Source organism: Mirounga angustirostris, unplaced genomic scaffold (assembly GCF_029215605.1).
Source record: "Mirounga angustirostris isolate CCGP_5_RB_7025 unplaced genomic scaffold, mMirAng1.0.hap1 SCAF_5, whole genome shotgun sequence".
Taxonomy (NCBI): Eukaryota; Metazoa; Chordata; class Mammalia; order Carnivora; family Phocidae; genus Mirounga; species Mirounga angustirostris.
The window spans coordinates 100,928,044-100,954,217 of NW_026991713.1; the positions used below are offsets into that span (position 1 = coordinate 100,928,044).

Consider the following 26,174-nt stretch of genomic DNA (forward strand, 5'->3'; position numbering starts at 1 on the left):
ATGCCATATATCAAAGGTTTTTAAATCCAATGTGTTTAAAATTGGACTTTGTAAAAATTAAAAACTTCTGTACATTGAAAGATATTATTAATAGAGTAAAAAAGCAACTCACAGAATGGGAGAAAATACTTGCAAATCATATAACTCAAAAGGGATTAATATCTGGAATATATAGAGAACTCCCAAAATTCAACAACATTAAAAAACCCTATTAGAAACGGGCAAAGGACCTGGATAGACATTTCTCCAAAAAGATTTAATGGCCAACAAATACAGGTCATTATGGAAACATAAGTCAAAATCACAATGAGATACCACCTCATATCTGTCAGAATGGCTATTATCAAAAAGACAAGGAAAACAAGTGTTGGCAAGGATGTGGAGAAAAAGGAACCCTTGTGTACTGTTGGTGGACATGTAAATTGGTGCAGCCATTGTGGGAAACTATATGGAGGTTCCTCAAAAAATTAAAATTAGAAGTACTGTAATTTGAAAAAATATATGTACCACCTGTTCATTACAGCTTTATTTACAACATGAATGGATAAAGAAGATGTGGTGTATATGTATGATGGGTTATTAATATTGTTCATCCATAAAAAGGAAATTTTGCCATTTGTAACAATGTGGATGGACTTTGAAGGCATTATGCTAAGTTAAATAAGTCAGATAGAGAAAGACAAATACTGTATGATCTCACTTATATGTGACGTCTAAAAAAATTTAAAAATACTCAAAACAAGAAAAAACTGAACTCATAAATACAGAGAACAGATTGGTGATTGCTGTAGTTGGGGGCACGGGGGTGGAGTGTATGTAATGGGTGACAGTGGTCAAAAGGTACAAACTTTTAGTTATAAAATAAGTAAGTCCTGGGGATGTAATATACAGCATGGTGACTACAGTTAATAATGCTGTATTACATGTTTTAAAGTTGCAAAGAGTAGATCTTAAAAGTTCTCATCACAAGAAGAAAAAACCTGTAACTGTGTATTGATACATAGTAACTAGACTTATTGTGGTGATCGTTTTGCAATATATATAGATCATTTTGAATCATTACGTTGTACATCTGAGACAAATATAATGTTATATGTCGATTATATCTCAACTTAATTACCATATGACCGAACACTTCCACTTATGGGTTCATACCCAAAAGAATTGGAAGCAGGGTCTTGAAGAGATATTTGTATACCCATATTTATAGTTGCATTATTTACAATAGCTAAAAGGTAGAAGCAGCCCAAGTGTCCATCAAGAAAAGAATGGATAAGCAAAATGTGTGTGTGTGTGTGTGTGTGTGTCTGTCTGTCTGTCTGTCTACACACACAGTGGAATAGTTTTCATCCTTAAGGATGGCAAGGAAATTCTAACATGGGCTGTAATATGAGTGAACCTTGAGGACATTATGCAACGTGAAATAAGCCAGTCACAAAAGTCACATACCAATACTGCTTGATGTCACTTTCTATGAGATACCTAGAGTAGTTGATTCATAGAAACAGAAAGTAGAGGGGTGGTTGCCAGAACCCAAGGGGGGTTGGTTTTGGGGAGTTATTGTTCAATGGGTATGAAGTTTCAGTTTTCAAGATGAAAAGAGTTCTGGAGATAGTTGGTGGTGATGATTTCATAACAGTATGAATTAATTAATATCACTTTAAAATGGTAAGTTTTATGTATATTTTATCTTACTAAAAAATGGGAAAATCCACTGTGTTGAATTTTCTCAAAAAATAGAGGTGGAACAGTTAGAGTCTAACTCATTTTATGAAGCCAGCATAACACTAATACCAGAACCTAAGATATTATGGAAAAAAATTTTTAAAGAACAATGTCCTTCATGAATATTGATGCAAAAATCCTTTACAAAATAATAGCAGATTGGATCCAGCAATCACAATACATCAATACCAGAGGGTTTATCCCAGGATCACAAAGTTGGTTTAACATTGAGTGAATCAATGTTATTCAGCATTAACAGAATAAAGGAGAAAAGCCATATTTTCAAAATCTGTCAAAAAGTATTTGACAATTCAATATCTATCTATTCATGGCTAAAAACTCTTAGCCAAACTAGGAATAGTAGGGAACTTCCTCCAGCCTATAACTAATATGTCAAACTTAACCATTGCCTCTGAGATTAGGAACAAAGCAAGAATGCTTGTTTTAACCACTTATATTCACTATTGTTTCAGAGGGCCACCCATTGCAATAAGGCGTAAACACAGGGAAAACTAGTAAAAGGCATAAAGATTGGAAAGGAAGAAATACCACTGCCCTTGTTCGCAGGTTATGTAATTGTTCACATAGAAAATTCCAATGTTTCTAAATAAATTTAATGAAATTATAAGATACAAGGTTAATATATAGTTATCTATTTTATATACTTGATCATTTTATTAATTTTATTTATTCCATTGTAAGTTGTAGACATCAGTATGCTTCACGTAAACACTTAAGTGCTCATTTCATTAAAGTTCTAATATTTATATGCTTTGTTTTTCCTTACAGTAATATTTAAATATGATGAAAAGTGTAATCGATCATAATGGTATCATTCTATGAATTTTGACAAAGGCATATTCACTTATGTAATCAAAATCCTGTTAAGGTATAGAACATTTTTATCTTAGTAAATGCCCTTATGGCTCCTAGGCAGCCCTTCCCTCACCCTACAGAGGTAATATGTTTCAGTATTTTTTTAAACCATAAAACCAATTTTCACCATTAGTTTTAATTACCTCATCCAAGTGAAGTAGAATTTCATTTTAGTTCCTGTATTAGCTTTTTAGTTGAAACCTTCTTGTGTTGTTTTGTTGTTGTTTTTAAAAAGCAATTGCTTTTGAGATTGTGTTTATATCTTTAACTTTTCACAATAAACTTTGGGTTGATATTGTACAATTTCATGTAAAGGAACCTTGCTACAGATAAAGTTTCAGTTGTCCCTGATACTTGTTCTTTGTGCTATAATTTTTATATATGTTACATTTAGGTATTCTATAGACCCTATAATACAATGTTATAAATTGTTCTTTAGTTAGGCATGTGTATTTTAAAGATACTAAGAGGCAAATGTAATTTTTTATATCTTCATAATTCTGAATATTTTCAGATGTCTGAAGCCAATCCACAAACTTTATCTTTCCAGCAGTGGGTAGCATCAGAAATCTCTGTTCTATTCTTTTAGCATTAGCTGGGCTGCTTGGAATCTGCTTCACAAAATACGTATTTCAGAGGTCAACCAGAGATTTGGGCAGAATGAATATTCAGGATTTGGGGCTCCCTTTTATACCACCCTTCTGGGATTTCCCTCCTTTTTTTTTTTTAAAGATTTTATTTATTTATTTGACAGAGAGACACACAGCGAGAGAGGGAACACAAGCAGAGGGAGTGAGAGAGGGAGAAGCAGGCTTCCCGCTGAGCAGGGAGCCCGATGCAGGGCTTGATCCCAGAACCCTGGGATCATGACCTGAGCTGAAGGCAGACGCTTAACTGACTGAGTCACCCAGGCGCCCCTGGGATTTCCCTCTTTTACTTTCTAGATCTCTGCTGTCCACTGGAACTCTGTGCTGATGGAAATATTTTATAATCTGTACTATCCTAAATGGTAGCCACTTGATACATGTGGCTGTTGAACACTTAAAATGTGGCTAGTGCAGCTGAAAAATGGAATTTTAAATTTTAATTTATATTTGTCTAGTGAATACTATATGGAACAGACTATCATTATAGAAAGTTCTTTTGGACAGCACTGTGCTAGCTGCTGTGGTCATCTTGAACTCTGTCTTCCTGTTTCTCAGCTAATAAGACTACAGGCTTCTGTTTAGAATTGAGCTGATCTGCATGTTCAGGCTGGCACCTTCCCTCAACTGTGAAAAGATTTAGAAAATAGGAAGCTCAAGCAGTGCTTTCTTTCCCCTCATGTGAACTCCCTTCCAATTTATGCCTAATTTTGATTGCTCTCAAGAGTCTTGAAGTAGTTGTTTTTATATTTTTTACTACAGTTCTGTGTCCAGTAAGAATTACTCCATTTACCAGAAGTCAAATTCCACCCCTTAACTTTTATTTTTTTATTGTTGTTGTTTATTTTTTATCTCTTCTAAGTTATTTTATTAGTTAACCCAGTTTTAAGGAATTCACTTTCTGTGCTTTGTTGTTAGAATTCATTTACCAACCACTTGTTATCCTTTCCCCTTTAACCTTGCTAAAAGTATCACTAACTTTTAAGGTTACTGAATCTTAATAGTGTAAATTTGATATTCCCATCTCAGATATGCTAGAATTAATGGAATTCTTCAAAGCAGTAAACTCATATCATTGATAACCTGTTTGGTGTGCTTTGCCTTCTCTAGGTACCTGAAAAGGTTTAAGGTGATGAAGATCAAAGTTCTAAGAAGCTGGTGCCGTCAGATCCTTAAAGGACTTCAGTTTCTTCATACTCGAACTCCACCTATTATTCACCGAGATCTTAAGTGTGACAACATCTTTATCACTGGTCCTACAGGCTCAGTCAAGATTGGAGACCTAGGTCTGGCAACCCTGAAGCGCGCTTCTTTTGCCAAGAGTGTGATAGGTATGTTTCAGGTGTGCCTTGCATCCTAACTGGTTTTCTGATAATCCTTTTATTTAGAAACCTGACCCTGTCAAAGCTTTTATTATGTGAAATAAGCCTTCAAAAATTCCTAGCTTGAACTCAAGAAGTGATCAGTTTTACTTATGAGATGTGGAGTTCTCTATATGCTTCTAGAATCATCTGAAGACTAACAATGTTTTGTAAAGTTACAAAGTTACGTGAAGAGAAGTAAGGTGAACTTTGTTGACAAAACCTTATGTAACTATCAATCTTATTGGGTCATTCGGTTGATGTGTAGTATTATGTACTTAATAGAGTTACTTTCTTATAAAAGAAATTAAATTTATATGTAGTTTACTTTCTCAGAAAGTGTTAGATATATATGTATTCAAAAGTTTCTACCTGTTAAGACTTTGTTTCAAAATGTGAAAATGAGTTTATTCCGAGAACTTGGTTTTAACTTTTCTTACTCCTACTCTTCAGAAGATATATCTGAAACAGCTTTTCAACCCAATATTATTTGACATTTGGGGTTGGATAGTTCTTTGTTGTTTGTAAGGGCTTTCTTGTGCATTATAAGATTATTTAGATGCCAGGAGCACATCCCCTTTCCAGCTCCCCCACAGTTGTTACAACCAAAAATGTCTCTGGACTAAATGTCCCTGGGTAACAAAATTGCCCCCTTGTTGAGAATCACTGATCTAAAGAACGAGGCTGTCCTTTCAGACTTTCAACTAAATGTTAGAGAGTTGCAGCTGGAAAAATAATTTAATGCTTATTATTTTGATAAACTTTCACTCTCTGAAGAGGATATGACACTTTGAAAACTTGAAATCTTTACAAATACTCTATTCTCCCCCCAAAGGTGGTGACAGCAAGGAAACCATTAATTTTTAAGTGGGCTAGAATTTTATGTATTAAAAGAAAACCATAGAACACCAGTAATTTGTACATTCTTATAAAATAGTGTTCTCCATAGAATATTATGTGACTTGGATTCGGAATGCTATTTTTAAATTTTCTTAAAATAGATTAACAAGAAGAATTGGAAAAGAGTTATTTAAAGCTGAATTTCCTTTTTGCCTTCCTTACAGGAAAAGGAAACATTTCTTTGTCTTTGGCTCCTTAAAAATCTCTAACCCAAGAGAGTTTTCCCCCTCTTTTTTTGTTTAAATCGTAGTATGTAAGCCTATTCTTGGAAATGCCCTATAGTTTGAGGTATCCAGACTTAATTTCTTTGGAAACATTGGAAAACCTGGTCTGTGAGACCACACTATTCTTATAACTCACTCTGTATTTGAGTTTTCCATTTGTGTGTATTTATTTTTTGTCTATAAAATCTGTTAAGATGCCCTTCACTATTTTTCTTGTTATCTGCAGTAGACTTATTTGTGTACTGCAGGTGGTATGGTAAGTAGGTGAAGAAAGGGGCTCTGGTGAATGGCCTTTATAGACAATTACACTTTATTTTTTTCTTTTAAAAAACATATTGAATGTTAGATTTTTCACTGCAAGGCCTCCTTAAAAGTGAAACTGATCAGGAGGAATGTTAATGGCCAAAGACTAGCTATAAATATTAACCTTACAGCTACCATACAGTAGGGGGCAGACAAGTATTTTGATCTTTTTTAACCCACCTTGTCTTATTGGTAGATGCCATTATATCCTCTTTATTTCTTGCTAGTCTCTTACTTTTCCTTCCATTTGTTTTCGTTATGAGTTATATCAGTTTTTCTCTTATCCAAGTCTCCATTTTGACATTGTATAACAGTAATCCGTTTGAAACAGTAAATAGACACTTGACCCTGTTCTAGTTTCTTTTATGAAGGCCATGCAGCAAAGAGACTAAGATTTTCTTCCTCTTCCCTGCCCCCACCACTCTTCTCTCTTCTCTTCCCTCCTTCCACTTCCTTCTATCTCACAGGTCAACCCCTCTGCTTCTTCCCCAGGTGAGTAATATCTGTAGCCTCTGCTCACATTGAGTCTGAATTGTTCTTTTAATTTAAGGTACCCCAGAGTTCATGGCCCCCGAGATGTATGAGGAAAAATACGATGAATCTGTTGACGTTTATGCTTTTGGGATGTGCATGCTTGAGATGGCCACATCTGAATACCCTTACTCAGAATGCCAAAATGCTGCTCAGATCTACCGTCGAGTGACCAGTGTAAGTCTTAGCATGATTAGTGAGCTTAAGTCACACCAAAAAAGGAATGCCAAGCTGGATGTCATCGAACCATGCAAAAGAGAACAATAGAAAGCACACTCAGTTGTTGGGGGAAGAGGGAGTTGAGGGATTTTATTGCTTCTGATTTAGTGAGAGCAAAAATAAAGATCAAAGAAGTACCAGTATATTCTGGATTCTCCTTGCATACATTTAAAACTTTATTTTGAGATATATTATGTTTAAAAATACTCTCATTACTACTTTTCAAACCCTAACTTATTCATCTAGGTTCTCATTCCCTCCAACCATAAAACAAATTTCTGAGTTAAAAATAATGCTCTTAACTCAAGTTGCTTTGTTCACAGATCTTTCCCTAAATAGTTTAAAATTGATTTATGAATTTATTAAATCATTTATAAGTACCACAGAGTTCAAAGCATAACAGTAATTTCTGGATCATCTAAATATCCTAATCTATTAAGATATTTCCCCTGATGTTTCAGAGATGTCTGTTTACAGTCGGTGTTTTGTGGACCCCGTCAGGGTCCACAGAAGATACTTTATTGTTATGTCTCTTAATTTACAACTGTTGCCCCCTCCTTTCTTTTTCTCAGGCTGGGTGAGGGCAGGAGAAATGTAGTAAATGTAGTTTGTTTAGCCTTCAAATAATTCTGTGATAAGTATCCTAATCACTATTCTATTTTGCCCTTAGAAAGTTCATCTGCTTTGCTTCTTAGATAGAGTTCTGTATCTATATTCCAAAGTTCAGTATTCCCTATTCTTCCCCCCAATGCCTAATAATTTACATTATCACTTTTTTCTTTGGGGGTAGGATGGGGTATTCACTGGATGGTTCCTCCCTGTGTTTTATTTAGAATTCTTGAAACCTCAAGAAGTACATTTGATTCCTTGTTTTTCTATTCACCATATCCTATTTATCAGGTTCTTGGTTCAGAATAACTCTTAGGTATAGGCCTTTTTCATTCCCATTGTCAGAACTCTGCTTTCACATCTTACTTACTTCACACCTTACACTGTCATCCTGAAGTAGTTAACAGTATGAATTTGTTTTTCTGCTTCACTTGAACTAGTTGAATTTCCTTGCTATTTCTTTTTGGTGTAAGAAACTTACATGATACCAGTTTGCTTATGAAAGCATGTACAAATTCTTATTATAATCTTTGCTGTTCCTCATCTTTATCTAAACACCTTTTTTTAGTGAAGCCGGTCCTCTTTATTATCTTGCATATATGCCACATCCTTTCCTTTTTTCCTCTCCATTTGTACATGCTCTTTACTTTCTGTGTGTGCTCTTCTACTATCCAGTCAGTTTTTATATACAGGATTTAACAGACTTCCCCCACAAAATTTTATCTGATGGGCTTCACTACATAATGATTTTTGCTTTCTCTGAGCCTCTCAACTATTCTGAATCATAGCATTTTATTTGTAATTGATTATTTTACTTAGGAGTTCAAAAATTGAATTAATCTAAAGCATTTAAAATGGTGCTTAGCATATAATAAGCACTATATATAGGTGCTTGCTGTTTATTTTTATTGCTTTATATTCTCCTTTAAGATTTGTAATCTTATCTTTACAAAGTATTTGTTTAATTCTGTCCTTATCTTTAGCACTATCCCAAATATAAGTCTCAAATGCAAATACACGCAACATTTTCTGAATCCCTGCTACATGCCAAGTCCAGAACCTGACAACAGGTAATTAAAGATGAATAACATATATATTCCCTGTCTTCAGAAAACTAGCTCCAATATAGAAGATAAGTGTGTAAGCAAACAGTTGTAATTACAGTATGATGATAAGAGCTTATTGACTTTTTGTCTTTTCTCCTTTGGAAAAATGCCTATTCAGATCCTTTGCTTGGTTTTTAATTGGGTTATTTGTCTTTTTATTATTGAGTTTTATGGGTTCTTTATATATTCTAGATAGAAATCCTTTATGAGATAGAGGATTTCTAATGTCTTCTCCCATTCTGTCAGTTGTATTTTTTTTTTTTTTTTAAGATTTGTTTATTTATTTTGAGAGAGAGAGCCAGGGGGAAGGACAGAGAGAGAATCAGAGAATCTCAAATCTCAAATCTCCACCCTCAGTTCGGAGCCAGACACGGGGCTCAGTCGCTCGACCCTGAGATCAAGACCTGAGCTGAAATCAAGAGTCAGACACTTAACTGACTCAGCCACCCCAGACACCCCAGTTGTCTTTTCTTACTACTGTCACTATATTACTAGTGCCCTTTAGGACATAAAAGTTTTTCATTTTGATGAGGCCAAGTTTATATATTTTATCTTTAGTTTTTCTCATGCTTTTGATGTCATATCTAAGAATCCATTTCCAAACCTCAAGTCATGAACATTTACCCCTATGTGTTTTCTTCTATGAGTTTTAGTTCTTATAATTAGATCTTTGATTCATTTTGAGATAATTTTTGTATGTGGTGTGAGGTAAGGATTTTAACTTGATTCTTTTGCTTGTGACAACTATCCACCTGTCCCAGTACCATTTGTTGAAAAGACTATTATTTCTCCATTGAATGATTTCACCCTTGCTGAAAATCAGTTGACCATAGGCACATGAATTTATTCCTGAACCCTCAGTTCTGTTCCATGATCTATATGTCTTGCTTTGTAGTAAGTTTTGAGTTGGGAAGTTTGAGTCCTCCTATTTATTCTTCAGGTTTTGGCTCTTCTTGGTCCTTTGCAACTCTGTATAAGTTTTAGAATCAGCTTGTCAATTTTTGCAATTCAGCTGGAATCCTGGTACATATGGCATTGAATCCATAAATCAGTTTGGAGGTTTGCCATCTTAGAACATGGGATATTTTTCCATTTACTTAGATCTTTTGTAATTTCTTTCAGTGGTGTTTTGTAGTTTTCAGAGTATAAATCTTGGACTTTTTTTATTAAGTTTATTCCTGAGTAATGTATTTTGGGGGGGATTCTATTATAAATGGAATTGAGTTTTTTATTTCATCTTTTCGGATTGTTCATTACAAATACTGTTGGTGTTTGCATACTGATTTTGAATCTAATAAACTTACTGAATTTATTCTAATAGCTTATAGTAGATTCCTTAAGATTTTCTATATACAAGATAATTTAATCTGCAAATATAGTTCTTAAAGAAACATAAGGCTTGGCAAGTGTGGGTATACGCTTTACTTGTAAGAAAGAATTGGGGGAAAAAAGGCTGACTCTTAGTTTAATGAACAGAATTTAGGGATAAAGTTGAAAAAACAAAAGACTGAGTAATGGTTGGCTTCTAGGAATTTTCTAGAGAAAAAAGAGACCTATCTCTTGATATGTCAGATTCCTCTCCCGTAGTAATTATACAGTCTGTGTAAGAGAAGATAAACATGTAATTCTCAACTTTTTCACTGAAATAACCAATGAGAGTTTGTTTTTAAAAATTAACTACAGGAATAATAAGTAAAATTTTATAAGTGAATTACTTTTATTTTTTTTTTTACTTTTCCTAAGGGTAATTTGCTGTTTTTTTAAAGTTGCCTTGGATTTTATTTCCTTTCATTAACTCTCCTGATTTTGCTAGAAATGACAGAATAGTTGACAAATTAAAATACTGAATTAAAACAAATCTGAACCACCCAGTTGTTTCTATAGGTCCTGTACAAATCCTTGTTTGAATCCAAATATGTGAATTTAATCATCTATTCTATTATATCCTATTACATTAAGCTACCTTACTATGTCCACACATATTGATTAATTTTTTTTAACCTAACTTGCAAGGAAGAGTTGAGGTTTGGGGTATAGGGAGACACAGGAAATGTATACACCTAAAGTGTAAATTGGTTCACCAAGTGTTTGGGCATAGTTTTCAGGGGCTGTTATAACAAAGAGCCACAAACTGGGTGATTTAAACCAGCAGAAATTTATTGTCTCACAATTCTGAGGCCAGAAGTCCAAAATCAAGGTTATAGCAAGGTCATACGGAGGGGAAAAATTTTGGTTGCCTCTTACCTTTTCTGATGGTTTGCTAGCAGTCCTTGGCATTTCTTGGCTTGCATCTGCAGCACTTCTGTGTCTATCTCACGTGGTGGTGAGGATCCAGGATGACCTCACCTTAACTGATTATAATTGCAATGATCCTGTTTTCAAATAAGGTCAGATTCTGAGATACTGAGGGTTAGAATTTTAACATATCTTTTGGGAGGGCAACAATTCAACCCGTAATAGTTCAATAGTTCATGGGTTCATCCAACAAATATTTAAGTCTACTCTGTTCCAGATTTTTTTCTAGATACTAGGTATTAAATATTCTTGTTAAGTAAAACCCAAATCCTTGTCTCTTAAGAACTTATTAGGTGAGGGAGAAAAGACAAGCCAGATAGTTACCATATGGTATAAAACCAGTTATTCTTGGGATAGCTACTTAATGGAAGCATTAGAGTGGTGCCTAATTGAGTTTGAACAGGTTGGGAAAATGATGTTAAATAGGGAGAGACTAAGTTAATAGTGTTGCATGTGAGAAATCTATTATTTGTATGTCTGTAGAATTTGGAAGTGGGAAAAGAAAGAAATAGGATAAGAGAGGAAAGGAAAGCTTAAACTATACTCGAGCATTGGGGGAACTATTGCAGTACTTTAAGACTGGGTGGTAGGTGTCATAAGATCAAACTTAAATTTTAAATTTTTAGAAAAATTATTCTGGGGGTGCCTGGGTGGCTTAGTCTGCCTTCAGCTCAGGTCATGATCCCAGGACCCTGGGATCGAGTCCTGCATCGGGCTCCCTGCTCAGTGGGAAGCCTGCTTCTCCCTCTCCCACTCCCCCTGCTTGTGTTCCCTCTCTCACCGTGTCTCTCTCTGTCAAATAAATAAATAAAATCTTTTAATCAATCAATCAATCAATCAATCAATCAATCTGGCTCCAGAGTGGAGAATGGATTTATGAAGGACTAAAAGCTGAAAACTCAGTTAAGAGGCTGTGGGAATAATCGAAAGGAATGACTGATAGACTGAAATAAGGATTTGTAGTAGAGATAGCCAGAGTGAAAGGATGAGAGGTTTATTTTCTTTATAAATTAGAATTCAATTAAGCTAAGTTATTTTTCACTTGCCATTTATGAAAATAAATAATACAGAATAAATACCCATTGTAAATACATATCCTATTAAGAAGATGGATCTTGATCATTAAACTTGATTATAAGGTTAAATGTATAACTTTAAGACTATAAAATTATAAATTTGCATATGGAATGGTTTGTGTATTTTATTTACTAACTTACAATCTATTACTTTTCTTCATTCTATCATACTCTAAACCAGGGATTAGTGAACTATGACCTATGGGCCAGATCAGGCTGGCCATTTTGGTACAACCCATGACTAAGAATGGTTTCTGCATTTTAAGTGATTGGGGGAAAAATCAAAAGAAAAATATTTCATGTCATGTGAGCACTTCAGTGTCCATAACTAAAGTAATAAAGCATAGCCACACTGATTTGTTCTGTATTATCTTTGTTTTCACACATTACAATGGCAGAGTGAGTAACTGGAACAGACTGTGTGGTTCCAAAAGCTTAAAATATGTACTGTTTGGGCTCTTAACAGAAAAAGTTGTTGACTGCTATTCTAAACACATGTCACCAGAACTTCGTAAAAAAATTCTCCACTGAAGAGTTCTGTAAGTAATTACTAATCTGTAAAAGTGGTGATAATGTTCCTCTATTAGAATGCTGTTCACCTCTGTACTTACAGTAGATGTGAGAATCTCAGTGCAATCAAGTAGCTACTTAAATTATTAGCTCTGAAAATTTGTGGGCACTCTTTTTCTCTCTGTCAGAAGAGAAATTTCACTTTAATTCTGTGATGAAAACATAAGAGGTTTTAACATAAAAGCATTTTTTCAGTGGCCATACTTATTACTGGTATTGGTCTTAGAAATAACCTCTTAAACCCAATTTTACTGCTTGAGGTGATCATTCTGGACTTGAAACACAAAGGTTTATGAACCAATATCTTATTTACTTGACAACAATACTAAATTTTTTTTTTAATATTTTATTTATTTGTCAGAGAGAGTAAACAACGGGGGGGGCAGCAAGCAGAAGGAGAAGCAGGCTCCCCGCTGAGCAAGGAGCCCGATGCAGGACTCGATCCCAGGACCCTGAGATCATGACCAGAGCCGAAGGCAGACGCTTAACCAACTGAGCCACCCAGGCGTCCCTGAATGTTTTTTTATATCAAACAGACTGGATAGATGAAATACACATTAGGTAGCCATATATTTAAGCACTCTCAGCCATACCAGCCTCCTTTGTTGGTCTTATAATATTTCTATTTTGAAATGGGGGTAAATTTTGTTATGTACCAGCAGACAATGGCTCTGCTGTTTTGTAGGCCGTTGTTAGAGACACTGAATAGGTATTGACTGGGCTGTCTCTGTTATTTAGTGATAAGTGTCTCTGATTAATCTTGCAAATTCACTTATTATTTTTCTAAATCAAGGTTGGTATTGAAAATGTCTCAAGGGATCATGGAATTTTAGGTTTCTTTATGTAAAATGAAGTATAAAAATAACTGCTATTTACAGAAATCAAGTTATAAATTATATGGTAGTAACAGTTTTTTTAAATGCAAGATGTATAGGTGACTGACACTAAATTTTATGCTTGTTCTATATCTAATCCAACAAATATGATTAGCTGATTAAAAGTAATGACTATAAGGATGAGTAGGTGGAAAACATAGCCAAATACTGTTACGGGTTTTTTTTATATTTTTATTTTTTTAAGATTTATTTATTTATTTGATACAGAGAGACGGCGAGAGAGGGAACAAAAGCAGGGGGAGTGGGAGAGGGAGAAGCAGGCTTCCCGCTGAGCAGAGAGCCCGATGTGGGGCTCGATCCCAGGACCCCGGGACCACGACTCGAGCTGAAGGCAGACGCCCAATAACTGAGCCACCCAGGCACCCCGTAGCCACACTTGATTCAAAAGTTGCTCATTAGAGGCTGAGGACTAAAACCAGTGTTTCAGAGTTCTTTGGCTTCAGATAGCACAGCACTGCCATCAGATCAGATAAAAATTTATAAGTAATTACTTGATAAAATAAAAAAAAATTTGATTTTTAAGAAAAGGCATTTGAGACACTATACTAATAAACAAATGTATCTTTATTTGTAGATACAGACTCAAGCTCAAAATCCCCTTCTTAAATCATTGAGTTTTTCACGTTAATTTAATAGAACTGAGAAAGACCAGTATCACTTTTCCATATTCTTAGTATAGTATCTACCCTGTTTTCAGTTTTTCACCATTTTTTAAAGATAAAATTCACATACCATAAAATTTATCATTTAAATACTTTAAGGTGTACAATTCAGTGTTTTAATATATTCATATTGAACCTTTCCATCAGCCCCAAAAAGAAATCTGATACCCATTGGCAGTCACTCTCCATTCCCCCTTCCACTGAGCCTCTGTCAGCCACTAATCTACTTTATGTCTCTGGATTTGATTTGCCTGTTGTGGACATTTCTTACAAATGGAATCATATGATATATGACCTTTTGTGTTATACTTTGTTTTTCTGTTATGCCTTTTGTATTACGCTTTGACTTAGCATAATGTTTCCAAGGTTTATCCATGTTGTAGCATGTATCAGCATTTCATTCTTTTTTATGGCTGAATAATATTCCATTGTATGGCTATACCACATTTGTTACGTTCAACAAATTTTATTTCTTCCTCCTTTTCTCATTGTTAAACTGTTTGAACTGATAGCCACCCTCCCTTCTGGAGAGGGACTGGGAACAGAAAGGATGAAGTATATAATGTCTTAAAAGATACTGTCCCAGAGCCTGATTTACCAAGTCTTTGTTTATACAATATTATATTGATAGCATAGCATATGGAACATTGTAGGCACTTAGTAATATTTTGAAGAATAAAAGATTTTTGATTAAAGGAATCCCAAATATAGTCAGTTAGACACTATGTAAGTTTGGAAGTTTGAATTTACCTTGCAAAAGAGGAATGAAACTTAAGGCCACCTTTGAAGTATTAACAAAATTATCCTAAAATGATATTGAATCGTAGCAAGTAGAAACTGATACACATATAAAAGCAATACATTTTATAGGATGAGTAAAACTATTTGGTACAAATAGAGCTGGAAACAATGACTTTAATAGTTAGAAAAAGTCAAACTTCCAGGATATGAAGTATATTCAAGAAAGTCACCTATACACATACTTTTCCATCGATTCTCAAATCTCATACTTGTAATTTCTTTTTAAGATTATTTATTTTAGAGAGAGAGCACAAGTAGGAGGGGCAGAGGCAGAGGGAGAGGGAGAGACAATCTCAGGCAGACTCCGTGCTGAGTGTGGAGCCCAATGCAGGGCTCATTCCAGGACCATCAGATCATGACCTGAGCTGAAACCCAAGAGTTGGACGCTAACCGACTGTGCCATCCAAGCGCCCCTCATTGTTGTAATTTCTAAACAACTATTTTATAAGTAACTCTTTCCATTATGAGGCTAGGTCTGTATTTTGTTGAAGTGTTTCACCATAATTTTTACCTTATGATCACTCACACTTCCTTCTCTGAGATTTCGTATAAGATCATAATTTCACTTGTTAATACCTCAAATGTTTCGAAGTCCCTGGGTGGCTCAGTAAGTTGGGCAACTGCCTTTGGCTAAGGTCATGATCCCAGGGTCCTAGGATCAAGCCCCGCATCGGGCTCCCTACTCCATGGGCAGCCTGCTTCTCCCTCTCTACCATTTGTGCTCTCTTACACACTCTCTCTCTCAAATAAATGAATAAAATCTTTAAAAAAAAAAATACCTCAAATGTTTCAGGACAATTCCTGATTCATGAGTCCTTCTCATTGAGACCCATCATTTTCAGTTTTTAGAGCTATAGGTTTCCTTCGCTATCCACAAGCAGAGCATTCCTGTGAAATCTTTTATAAGTTGAAAAAGGCATAAAGTGAAGGAATAATTAACTTATATTTATATCAAAATATTTTGAGTACTCGCAAACCCCAAAAATAACCACTCTCAGACTTTTCTAATACCTTAGGACATATCTTGCTAATAGTTACTTAAAATAAGTCAAGATAAAGCACAGGTGTTCATAGGCACAATTCAAAGCTATGTAATTTGGATGCTGGATGTAGCTCCCAGGGGAAGGAGTTTGGCATTGCCATTCTTGCTGCTCAGGGTATGTACTGTGTCTGTACTGGCTCATTGTAAAACAAGCCCTGAATCCTGTTTTCACTTTTTGCCCTTTTTCATAAAAGCAAAAGCCCTCTTTGGTTTTCTTTTGGTTAGTGAAAACAGGTACTAATGTAGATCTTTCATAAAAGCAAAGTGGCGTAATGCAAACTTTCGAGAAGCAAGGATAACCATTCCTTTAGATTTCTTGAGTGAAGGGACTTAATATGCATAATTGGAAGAAGGGACTTAATATGCATATGCTCAGCAATTGTTTTCTTGACCTAGAGGAGACTAAATAAAAAGGAAGAAAAATCATAATTGACGATAAAGAACTTGGTTAGATTATACAACATTGGAAAGGCCTGGTAGAGGTTTAAGATTCATCCATTAAGATCTTTGAGATTAACATAGCAGCTGCCAGACTTGAATGATTTAGTTCAGTGGCTGTCAAAGTCTTTTTATCAGGACCCTTTTATACTCATAAAAATTATTGAGGACCTCAAAGAGTTTTTGTTTATTTGTGTTATACCTATTTTACCATATTAGAAATTATCACTAGATTTTATAATGTATCAATTAATAATATAATAAGCCCAATATATGTTGACCTCAATAACATTTTTGCAAAATACTATTTTTTCCAAAACTAATTTTAAAGATTTAGTGAAAAGAGCAGCATTTTTATATTTTCGCAGCTCTCTTTAATGTCTGGTCAGAAAGAAGACCATTGAGTTCTCATATCTGCTTCTGTATGAAATCAGTTGCAATATTTTTTATTTGGTTGAAATGTATAAAGAAAATCTGGCCTCACGCAGATATGTCATTGGAAAAGAAGTACCTTGTAGGTCCCCTGATAGAGTTTTGAATACTACATGTTGAGAGTCTCTAATTAGATCTTTGCTATGCAAAGTGTAGTTCCCAGATCAGCAGAATTGGTATGCTAGGGCACTTGTTGAAAATGTAAAATTTCGACCCCATCCCAGACAGATCAATCAAAACCTGCATTTTACAATATCCAAAGATGATTCATGTGTACATTAAAGTTTGAGAAGTGTGGGGCGCCTGGGTGGCTCAGTTGGTTCAGTGACTGCCTTCGACTCAGGTCATGATCCCGGAGTCCTGGGATCGAGTCCCTCATCGGGCTCCCTGCTCTGCGAGGAGCCTGCTTCTCCCTCTGACCCTCCCCCCTCTCATGGGCTCTCTCTCTCTCATTCTTACTCTCTCAAATAAATAAATAAATCTTTAAAAAAAAAAAAGTTTGAGAAGTGTGAGTGAGAATAGTGATCACCTGAGGTCCTTTCTAGTTCTGTGTACCATAGACTAAATAATATAATACCAAGACATTAATTGAAAAGTACTATTCCATCATTCATGAAACTTTTTTACTAGCAGTCTAAGTAACCAGACTGATTTAGAAATTTTACCCTATTTAATTGCATTTTTTCTGACTTACTTAGGAATTGCTTTTTTTAAAAAGCAAAATAATAAGTCAAGCTGTAGAAAAGATGGAGTAAAAAGCTTGAGGAGTTCTTTAAGTCAGTTGGAACTATGTTAGAATCCTTAGTTTCTAGGGGCTCCTGCGTGGCTCAGTTGGTTAAGCATGTGACTCTTGATTTTGGCTCAGGTCATGATTTCAGGGTCATGGGATTGAGCCCTAGGATGGAGCCCACTTAAGATTCTGTCTCTCTCTTTCCGTCTTCCCATCTCCCACTCTAGCACGCACACGTGCGCTCTCTCTCTCACTCTCAAAAAAAAAAAAGAATCCTTAGTTTCTAAGCATACTGCAGGCATTCACTTGTGCTTTATTTTTCCTCTAGCTGTGAAAATTTAGTTCTGTATTATCTATAGTCCCTTATTCTGTTCTGTCAATCATTAAATTTCTTACCTGGGAAATGTCTTGATTTCACCAACCTCCATCCCCATCTTCTGGCTTCCAATGAAGAATAAAAATAGCTGTGTCCTTTTTTAGTTTTCTAAAGTTTTTCTCATGTTTTGGGTGCTAAGATAAACGTGGGGGATTAAAGTAAATCCCTAGATTATATAATGATATATAATTATATAAGCAGTTAGTGATGACTGTTGTGATGAAATACACCTTGAGTCTGCCTTGGATATTAATCTAACTAATTTTATTAAAGTAAATGTTAGCATCAGTGCCTAACTATTGCACATTTATTAAGGAAGCATGCTTGGTTATCTGTTGAGAGATCATAGGGCTCCCTAATGCAAATTCTCCTCGCCCTGCCATTCCGTCACCACCACCAGCACCAGCCCGTGCCCTTACCACTCCATATTTCTGGTTTTCATCCCAGATCTACCATGTATACCCTATTAGTAATCAGTAAACATTGAAGTAGTAATTGCACTAAAGTAGATGGATTTTATAGACATAAAGAAGTAGGGGATTTGATCTCCTTCAGAGGGTCAAATGACAGTATTCCTGAAAAAGTATGTTTAAGTTGAGAACTTTATTGGCCCCCTGTCACAGAGGTGGTGAGACAAATTTTATATGAAATAATTATCAGAAACTTCAGCCCCCTGGCACTTTTTACTGGAAATATTTTAGGATTCTTGGAAGAAAGTCATGACAGTATCATTCCCTCTTCTATGTTCCCATCATATGCTACCTCTGTTTTATTAATATAATAATTAATATATTGATATTAACTATTGTCCCCCCATTAGAACTGAGCCCTTCAAAGACAGGTTTCTTTTTTCCTCTGTAGGTCAGTTCACTACTACGTGTCTGACCCTGCAGTGGTGCACTGTCATACAAATAGTGAGTAATAACAATGTAAATATTAATAAATATACATTCTTTGTGCCAGACATTGCATTAAACACTTTGCATATATTAACATAATTTAATTCTCCCAACAGCCTGGAGTGGGAAGTGAGTAATTGCTACTCTTACCAGCATTTTGTAAATAAAGGTCTCAAGCCCAAGAAGGCTAACCCAAGATTATATATCTAGAAGATAACAGAGCATTCATGTTATTTCTGTTATTATCTGATTCCAGATCCTGTGCTCATACCAAAATACTATACCGAATCCATAACTGTCAATTACAGTATCAGTCTGTGACCTAAGGTTATTTAAACCTGTCTGTGTAAGTGCTGATGTAGAGGGGGTAAATGTAGACTGTGGTTTAACAATTACGTTCTACAGTGCACTGATAATAAATTGTTATATGTCATTGTACATGCAGTTTATTCAGGCCTGTACTTGAAATGTTACTTGCTCAGAGAGCTTTCCCTGCCCACCCTCTCTCAAATATTTTTCAGTGTGCACACACTTTACTGCTATTCCTTCTATTCTTTTCCTCATGGCTTTTTTTTAAGATTTTATTTATTTATTCATGAGAGACAGAGAGAGAGAGAGAGAGGCAGAGGGAGAAGCAGGCTCCCAAGGAGCAGAGAGCCCGATGCGGGACTCGATCCCAGGACCCTGGGATCATGACCTGAGCCGAAGGCAGACGCTTAACCATCTGAGCCACCCAGGCGCCCTTCCTCATGGCTTTTATCGCAGCCTTACAGCATTCATCTAAAGCCCCAATTAGAATACAAATTCTATGGGTTGGGGGTTTTATTTGACTTGTTCTTTGGTCTATTCCTAGTGTTTAGAGGTTGACAAGTCACAGGCACTCAGTTTTTGTGAAATGAATACAGAACTGCAGAGAGTAAAAGCCAGTTTTCCGTTGCTGTGGAGAAACTGGGCTCTGGAGTTGGGTCTGCTTAAGTTTAAATCCCAGCAATGTCATTTCCTAGCTGTGGTACCTTGGTCAAGTTATTTAACTTCTCTGAACCTAAGAGGTTTTTGAGGATTAAATGAGAAATGCATGTAGAACATATATGCCTGGTATATAGTTATCAGTCAGTACTTAGTAGGTATTGCTGTTGTTATCATTAACATCATTATGATATGCTTAGTAGTGTAATAAGTTGTCTCTTCTTCCATTCTTTATCCAGTGACATTCAGTAATTTGCAGTTATTAAAATGTGTTTAATGAACTTAAAGTCAAGTTTTAGAGGACAGTGAATGCGCCAACATTTATAATCTTGCTTCTTGCCAATAACCTTGGAAAGTGCTTTACATATACTATCTTAATTTTATCCTGGTAAGTAGATAATATCTTTATTTCACAGATAAGAAAATAGAATCAGAGGTTAAGCGTTTTGTCCCAAGGACATGAAAGAGAAATAGTAGTAGTAATAATAATAATAATAATAGTGGTGATGATGGTGGTGTCAGAAATCAAGCATCTTAACGTGACATTAATACAAACCTTAAAATTTTTTCTTTGCCTGTTTTTGCTGGTTTTCTTTTTTTTAAGCTTTTATTTATTTAAGGGAGAGAGACAGAGAGAGCATGAGCTGGGGGAGAAGGACAGACTCCCCCCTGAGCAGGGAGTCCGATGCAGGGCTCGATCCCAGGACCCTGGGATCATGACCTGAGCCGAAGTCAGATGCTTAACTGACTGAGCCACCCAGGTGCCGCTGTTTTTGCTTTTTTAACTTTTTTTTAGACCTCAAGGGGAAAAAATAGCATAAAAAATATTAAGGTACACGGACAGCATAAGACTGGTATTACAGGTTTGAGCCCAGTATAGAGGGTTCATGATCCATGTTTAAAGGAGAAAAGGTTCAGTTATCTTGAAAATCTGCCATTGGTAATGAGAAAATCCAAATAAGAGTAGTAATGTCGTTAGCACAATTTTTGTCTGCTATTAAAAGAATAGAAACTACAATAAGCAATGGCATCAATTTTTTTATATGAAGGATAGTGCACTTGAGGTTGGAGCCACACACAAGCTTTCATGTATCCAGAGAGTAATGAGCCTTGGGGAATCATGAGGTAAACTAATTTCCCTTGACAGAACTAGCTAGATTTGGTAGAGAGTTTGAAGAGGTTTGTTTCCAATGGGATCATAAAGTATGTTCAAATTCCTGTAAACTAATGGTTCATACCAATAAGAATCTGGCTGAATCCAGCCTCATAACAACCAAGTTAGAAATAATGGGGATTTTTAATTACTTTGTTTGTGTAATTTGACTTTGTCACTGATTCTGTTAGCCATTGGATTGCAAGGTTTGAACATTCTGTCTGGGAAAAACAGAATTAAAGCAGTTAGGGTGAAATTCCTTTTAGTTTTTTATATAACAGATTAGAGTTTACCCCACTTTTTTTTTTTTTTACAGAAACAAGTGAGGCTGATTCCTGATTAGATAGTGTTTGAAAATTTGAGGAACGCTTTGTATTTTTTTCTTTAGCAGCTAGAATTTTTTATGCTATCCCAGAGATCTGAATCCACTGGAATTAGCTGAAAGTGGTTCCTTTATAAATTTTATTCCTGTTATAATCCAATAAATTTGGATTCTACATGTAAAAGAAAACTTTGTGTATCATGGGCTCTATCTTGGGAGCATTTTGCATGATTTTCAGAGGCATTCCATTATACTGTGATTTGATTAATATTAAAGGTTCTTAATCAGACTGTTAATATTAAAACAAACAGTTCTGGGTATCATTCTTAATGTTTTAGATACTAAAGAACAATTGTAAAATCCTTATTTCAGAATTTCTCAAAAAGCTGGGGTTTTTTAGACTCACTGAATGTTGATATATAATTCATAAGGCATTAGACTATAGACTTAAAAACCAGTGGGATGTAGAGAGATAGTTTCTGTATTTAAATACATTATAACAATGATGAGTGTCCTGGTATCTTATAAATAACTAACATGCCAAAAGATTCATATATAGATGCTTTGTAGCTGCTGCCTTCTCATTATATATGAGTTGTGGTATACTTTGAAAGAAGTGTAGAACTCAGGTGGCTAAAAAAGGGGGGAGTAGAAAGAGTACTCTTGTCAGTGAAAATGTGCACTAAGTATTTGGTGAACAAGTAACCAATTTGGACTTACTTTGGGGAGATAAGAGTAGAGAAGAAGGTGGAAGTTGGATTGTGAGGGTTTTTCACACTAGATTAAGGAAATTAAAAAGGACTGTAACATGGACTAGAAGTAACATTGAACTAGGCATTGTGGGATCTGGTTTCTAGATTTTGCTTTACCATTGCAAGGCCCTTACTATTTTATTCTGGGTGCTGAAGATAATACAGTGTTTCTGGCGGGTATCTAATAATGAGTAGGCTAGACGAGATACTCCATAGATGCCAGTTGAATTAATTAATTCTCGCTTTGACATGGCATTAATCTCTCTGGGCCAAAATTGTCTCATTTGAACAAGGAGGGACTCTCACTCAGATTCTTTCTAAATCTGTGATCTCATGGCCGTCTTTAGATATGGAGAACTTTTAACCAGTTTTGAGTAGTGTGATGTGAGTTAAATGATGTCAGGTGACTGGAAATGGCTAAATGTTAGATGATTAAGTGAGGCTGGATGATTGAGCTGGCCATAATGTAAAATACACATTGGAGATGGAGAGAATGGAAACAGTGAAACCCATCTTAAATTGGTTAAGTTTAAAGAGGTGAGGTATTGATAATCTGGACTTTGGTGGTTACAGTTTTTATGCAAAAGAAGCAATGATTTTGAGAAGTAACAAAGAAATTAGTAAAAATCTAATTTTGCCTGGCCAGAGATATTTGACTGTTGGAGGGACAGTTAGGAGTGCTAGTAGCAGAAGTGTTTACCAGTTGCTTTTCTTAATGTTTGTTTAAAGAGCTCATAGAGAATAATAGTACTTAAATATTTTGGGAGAAGCATCATCTAAAAATGACTGTTTTCTATTCTAAATCATGGAAATAGAGATGATACCACTGAAAGAAATGAGGAAATGTAGAGAAAAGCACTGACTTTAAGAGGAATTAGAGCTTAGATGTGTAAACTGTTGTCCATATGTGAATGGTATTTTTATTGTATATGTTGAAAATTCTTATTTTGATATATAGAAAAGACTGGTCTTTATAGATCTAGATATTTGTGCCTACATTATACATTTGTCCAAAAAAACCGATCTCACTGTGGTTTTGTGTGTTGCCCAGCAGTTTTAAAAGCCAAGCAACAAATCACCTGTTTTCTAGCTCTTTCATTTTCATTTAGCTAAGCATAGTCCTAAGCAGGCTTACTCAAACATTTAAGTTAAAGGTGAGGCTGGACCACATTATTGTATTTCTGACCAAGACCTGACATTCTAGACTACCTACTTAGTAGTGATGAATTGTGTTGAACCAGAGATCAGTGGCAACTACTTTAAGATAGCTTGTTAGGGGGCGCCTGGGTGGCTCAGTCGGTTAAGCGTCTGCCTTCGGCTCAGGTCATGATCTCAGGGTCCTGGGATCAAGCTCTGCGGGAAGCCTGCTTCTCCCTCTCCCACTTCCCCTGCTTGTGTTCCCTCTCTCGCTGTGTCTCTCTCTGTCAAATAAATAAATAAAATCTTTTTTAAAAAATAAATGCATATTGAGGCTTTTAATAGAAGGGAAGGGGGAAGAGTAAATTCTTACCAATTCTGTGTACTAATTCACAGCTGTTTATTTTTTTTAATGTACCATGAGAGAGTAGTAAGGCTTTAATATCACCTCTTTTTAAAGTAGGTAAATATTTAAATTAGGTAATTTAGGTAAACTGTTACGCACAGTTTTCAGGCGAGTTTAAGGGATGTGGCCCAGGTTGCACACACACACTTGATATATGAGAAGTACACCTGAGAACCCAAATCTGGTATTGTGATTTCCTTGGACAGTGTTCTTTTGGCTGCATATTCAGAGTTTACATTTTGGTTGTTGAGCCATTTTCTTTTAAAAGCACAGTTACAACATGATAGGGGTGAGGGACTGTTTAGATAAATAGATTTCTAGTGTGGGTTTTGATGTCAAGGAGGCAGAACCTGTGGACATAATGGGTGGAGCTTTGACCAAGTAAAAATCTCATTTTGCTTGTTCCGGGATCTGTTGCTTTTGGAGGAAAAGCAGGAGGAGCAGTAGCGGAACAGTTTCCCTGCTGTTCAGCATGTAGGCTTGTTTAAAGGGCCAATCTAGAATAAGTAGATTATTGGCTGAGCAGAGTTAAACTCATGTCTGAGAGTTAGAGAAGCATGGCTAGTGTTAAACAAGAAGCTATGCTTCAGTCTGACTTTGATGTCTGCCTTGCTTATGCTGTAGGCTAATTTACTGTTAATTTCCATCTTATCAATTTACTCCCTTTTCCTCTAACTGTAACAAGTCTATTTAGTCTTTTATGATGGATTTTACAAAGAAAGACTTTTGCTCAGTGTTTGTCATCATAAATTCTCATTGCTGCTGCTGCCCTCAAAAGGATTGTGTAAAGGAGGTGGGTAAGAATTTCTGATATATACAAAAGGTGTATTGTAGCCATTTGGTAATATATGTAGCAATATTAAATTGTTTAGAATGTTTTTTAAAATACCTGCATTTTTGTGGTTAATTTCCACTACATTTTGTATGAGGAAGACGGAAGCTTTTCTCAATTCTAAATGGTGAGGAAAGATTTTACTTTTATGAAAGTATAGATAAATGTTACCCTAACACATTTGAAACCTGAGCTTTTAAGAAGCAAGTGCTGGCAGTTTTAAGAGCTAGAATATTGAACCAGAGAATATTATATTATGACTCACTTTTATTTTTCCAGCAGATTAGTTGGCAAGCCATAAGTATATAGAATTAAAAGAAAAACTAAGTCTGTAAAATGCATGTATGTCTTTTTCATTTTTCTTAGTTCAAATCAACATTTTATAAACATATCAACTCTTAGTGTGACTTTGGGGGGAGCCACAATTGTTTCCCTTCCTTCCTTCCTTCCTTCCTTCCTTCCTTCCTTCCTTCCTTCCTCCCTCCCTCCCTCCCTCCCTCCCTCCCTCCCTTCCTTCCTTTTTCTTTTCTTTCTTTCTTTCCACTCTAAAATTACACACAAGTGGCCTTTGTTTTTGTTTTAAGACAATACATAATTTTGTATAAACTCTGAAGTAAATGGATATACATTAGATGCTCAAGAAGTACTTTTGTTTAATGCAGGGAAACATGCTACTCTCCCATGTCAAAAAAACATAACATAGCACTATTTGCCTAAAGAGAGATCTTGTGAATTACAAAAGTAAGCAAGGATATTTCTAGAGCCAGTGAGTTGCTGGCTGTAGAAGAATGGAGTAAGAGGGTATGTCTCTAACCAGATTTTTCTTATGTGTAAAATATTAGCCCAATTTATCTACCTTAGTACTCTTTTCTTCTGATTTTGTGTTTTTAAATCTCATTCAGAACTAGTGAGCAAAACTTTGCCTTTACTGGCCAGAACTGCACTAGAATAGTACTTAGTGGGGTCAAATCAGGAAATAAGGGAAAGAGGTAACATTAGGATTTTAAAGGTTCTAAGTTGATTGTCTTTGTTGAAGTATATGAACTAAAAGGGAAACAGATGAAGACAAAATTTTATATTATCAAAATACTTTCTCATCATTACTTTGTTTTGTCTGGTGCTTAAAATCATGTTTTAGAGTAATCTACATCATTTTTTAACTTAAAAAATCATCAGTTACCAAAAATATTTTTAAATATATTGAGTTCTTTCATTTCTTACGAAGCCTATAGGTATGATGAATGTGTCAAAACCTGTACTTGTTTATTTTATTTTTATTTTTAATTTTTTTAAAGATTTTATTTATTTGACAGAGAGAGACACAGCAAGAGAGGGAACACAAGCAGGGAGAGTGGGAGAGGGAGAAGCAGGCTTCCCGCGGAGCAGGGAGCCCGATGCGGGGCTCGATCCCAGGACCCTGGGATCATGACCTGAGCCGAAGGCAGCCACCTAACGAGTGAGCCACCCAGGCGCCTCTGTACTTTTTTATTTTAAGCAGCTTTTTATTATATGTCCCAGATGACTTTTCTGTAGGTCACTTTCAGGGTTAGTGAGGTTTCATGCTCATTTTTACATTTTGGGGGTCACTTACAGTATACAATCCCCATATATTCTTGCTTCTCAAATGATTCAGAATACTTCTGCTAGATATTTTGATAATCCTGGCTTCTTGATGGTAGCTGACTGGTAGCTGAAATTTCTTCTACCCTTTTCATTATCTAAGTGGGTAACAGTAAGCCGCATTAATCTTTTAATACCAGCTGCTGGTATGTTATATCTCAATTTTATTGGCTACCTTGGCACCTGTAATATGTTTTTTAAGTTGGCAGTGGCATCACAATGTTATATAGCATTGGTGTGGAATTTTCTATATTTGAATCTTGAATAGGTT

At 35.5% G+C, this 26,174-nt stretch overlaps 1 protein-coding gene across 8 annotated transcripts in view; it reads left to right on the forward strand.

Annotated features, from left to right (window-relative positions):
• Positions 1–26,174, forward strand: part of WNK1 (WNK lysine deficient protein kinase 1) — a 143,551-nt gene that overhangs the window by 64,479 nt on the left and 52,898 nt on the right. For all 8 annotated transcript variants that reach the window (XM_045874090.3, XM_045874096.3, XM_064591727.1 and 5 more), the window contains exons 3-4: positions 4,356–4,576; positions 6,584–6,741. In XM_045874090.3, the coding sequence (XP_045730046.1) occupies positions 4,356–4,576; positions 6,584–6,741 (379 nt within the window). The remainder of the gene's footprint in view (positions 1–4,355; positions 4,577–6,583; positions 6,742–26,174) is intronic.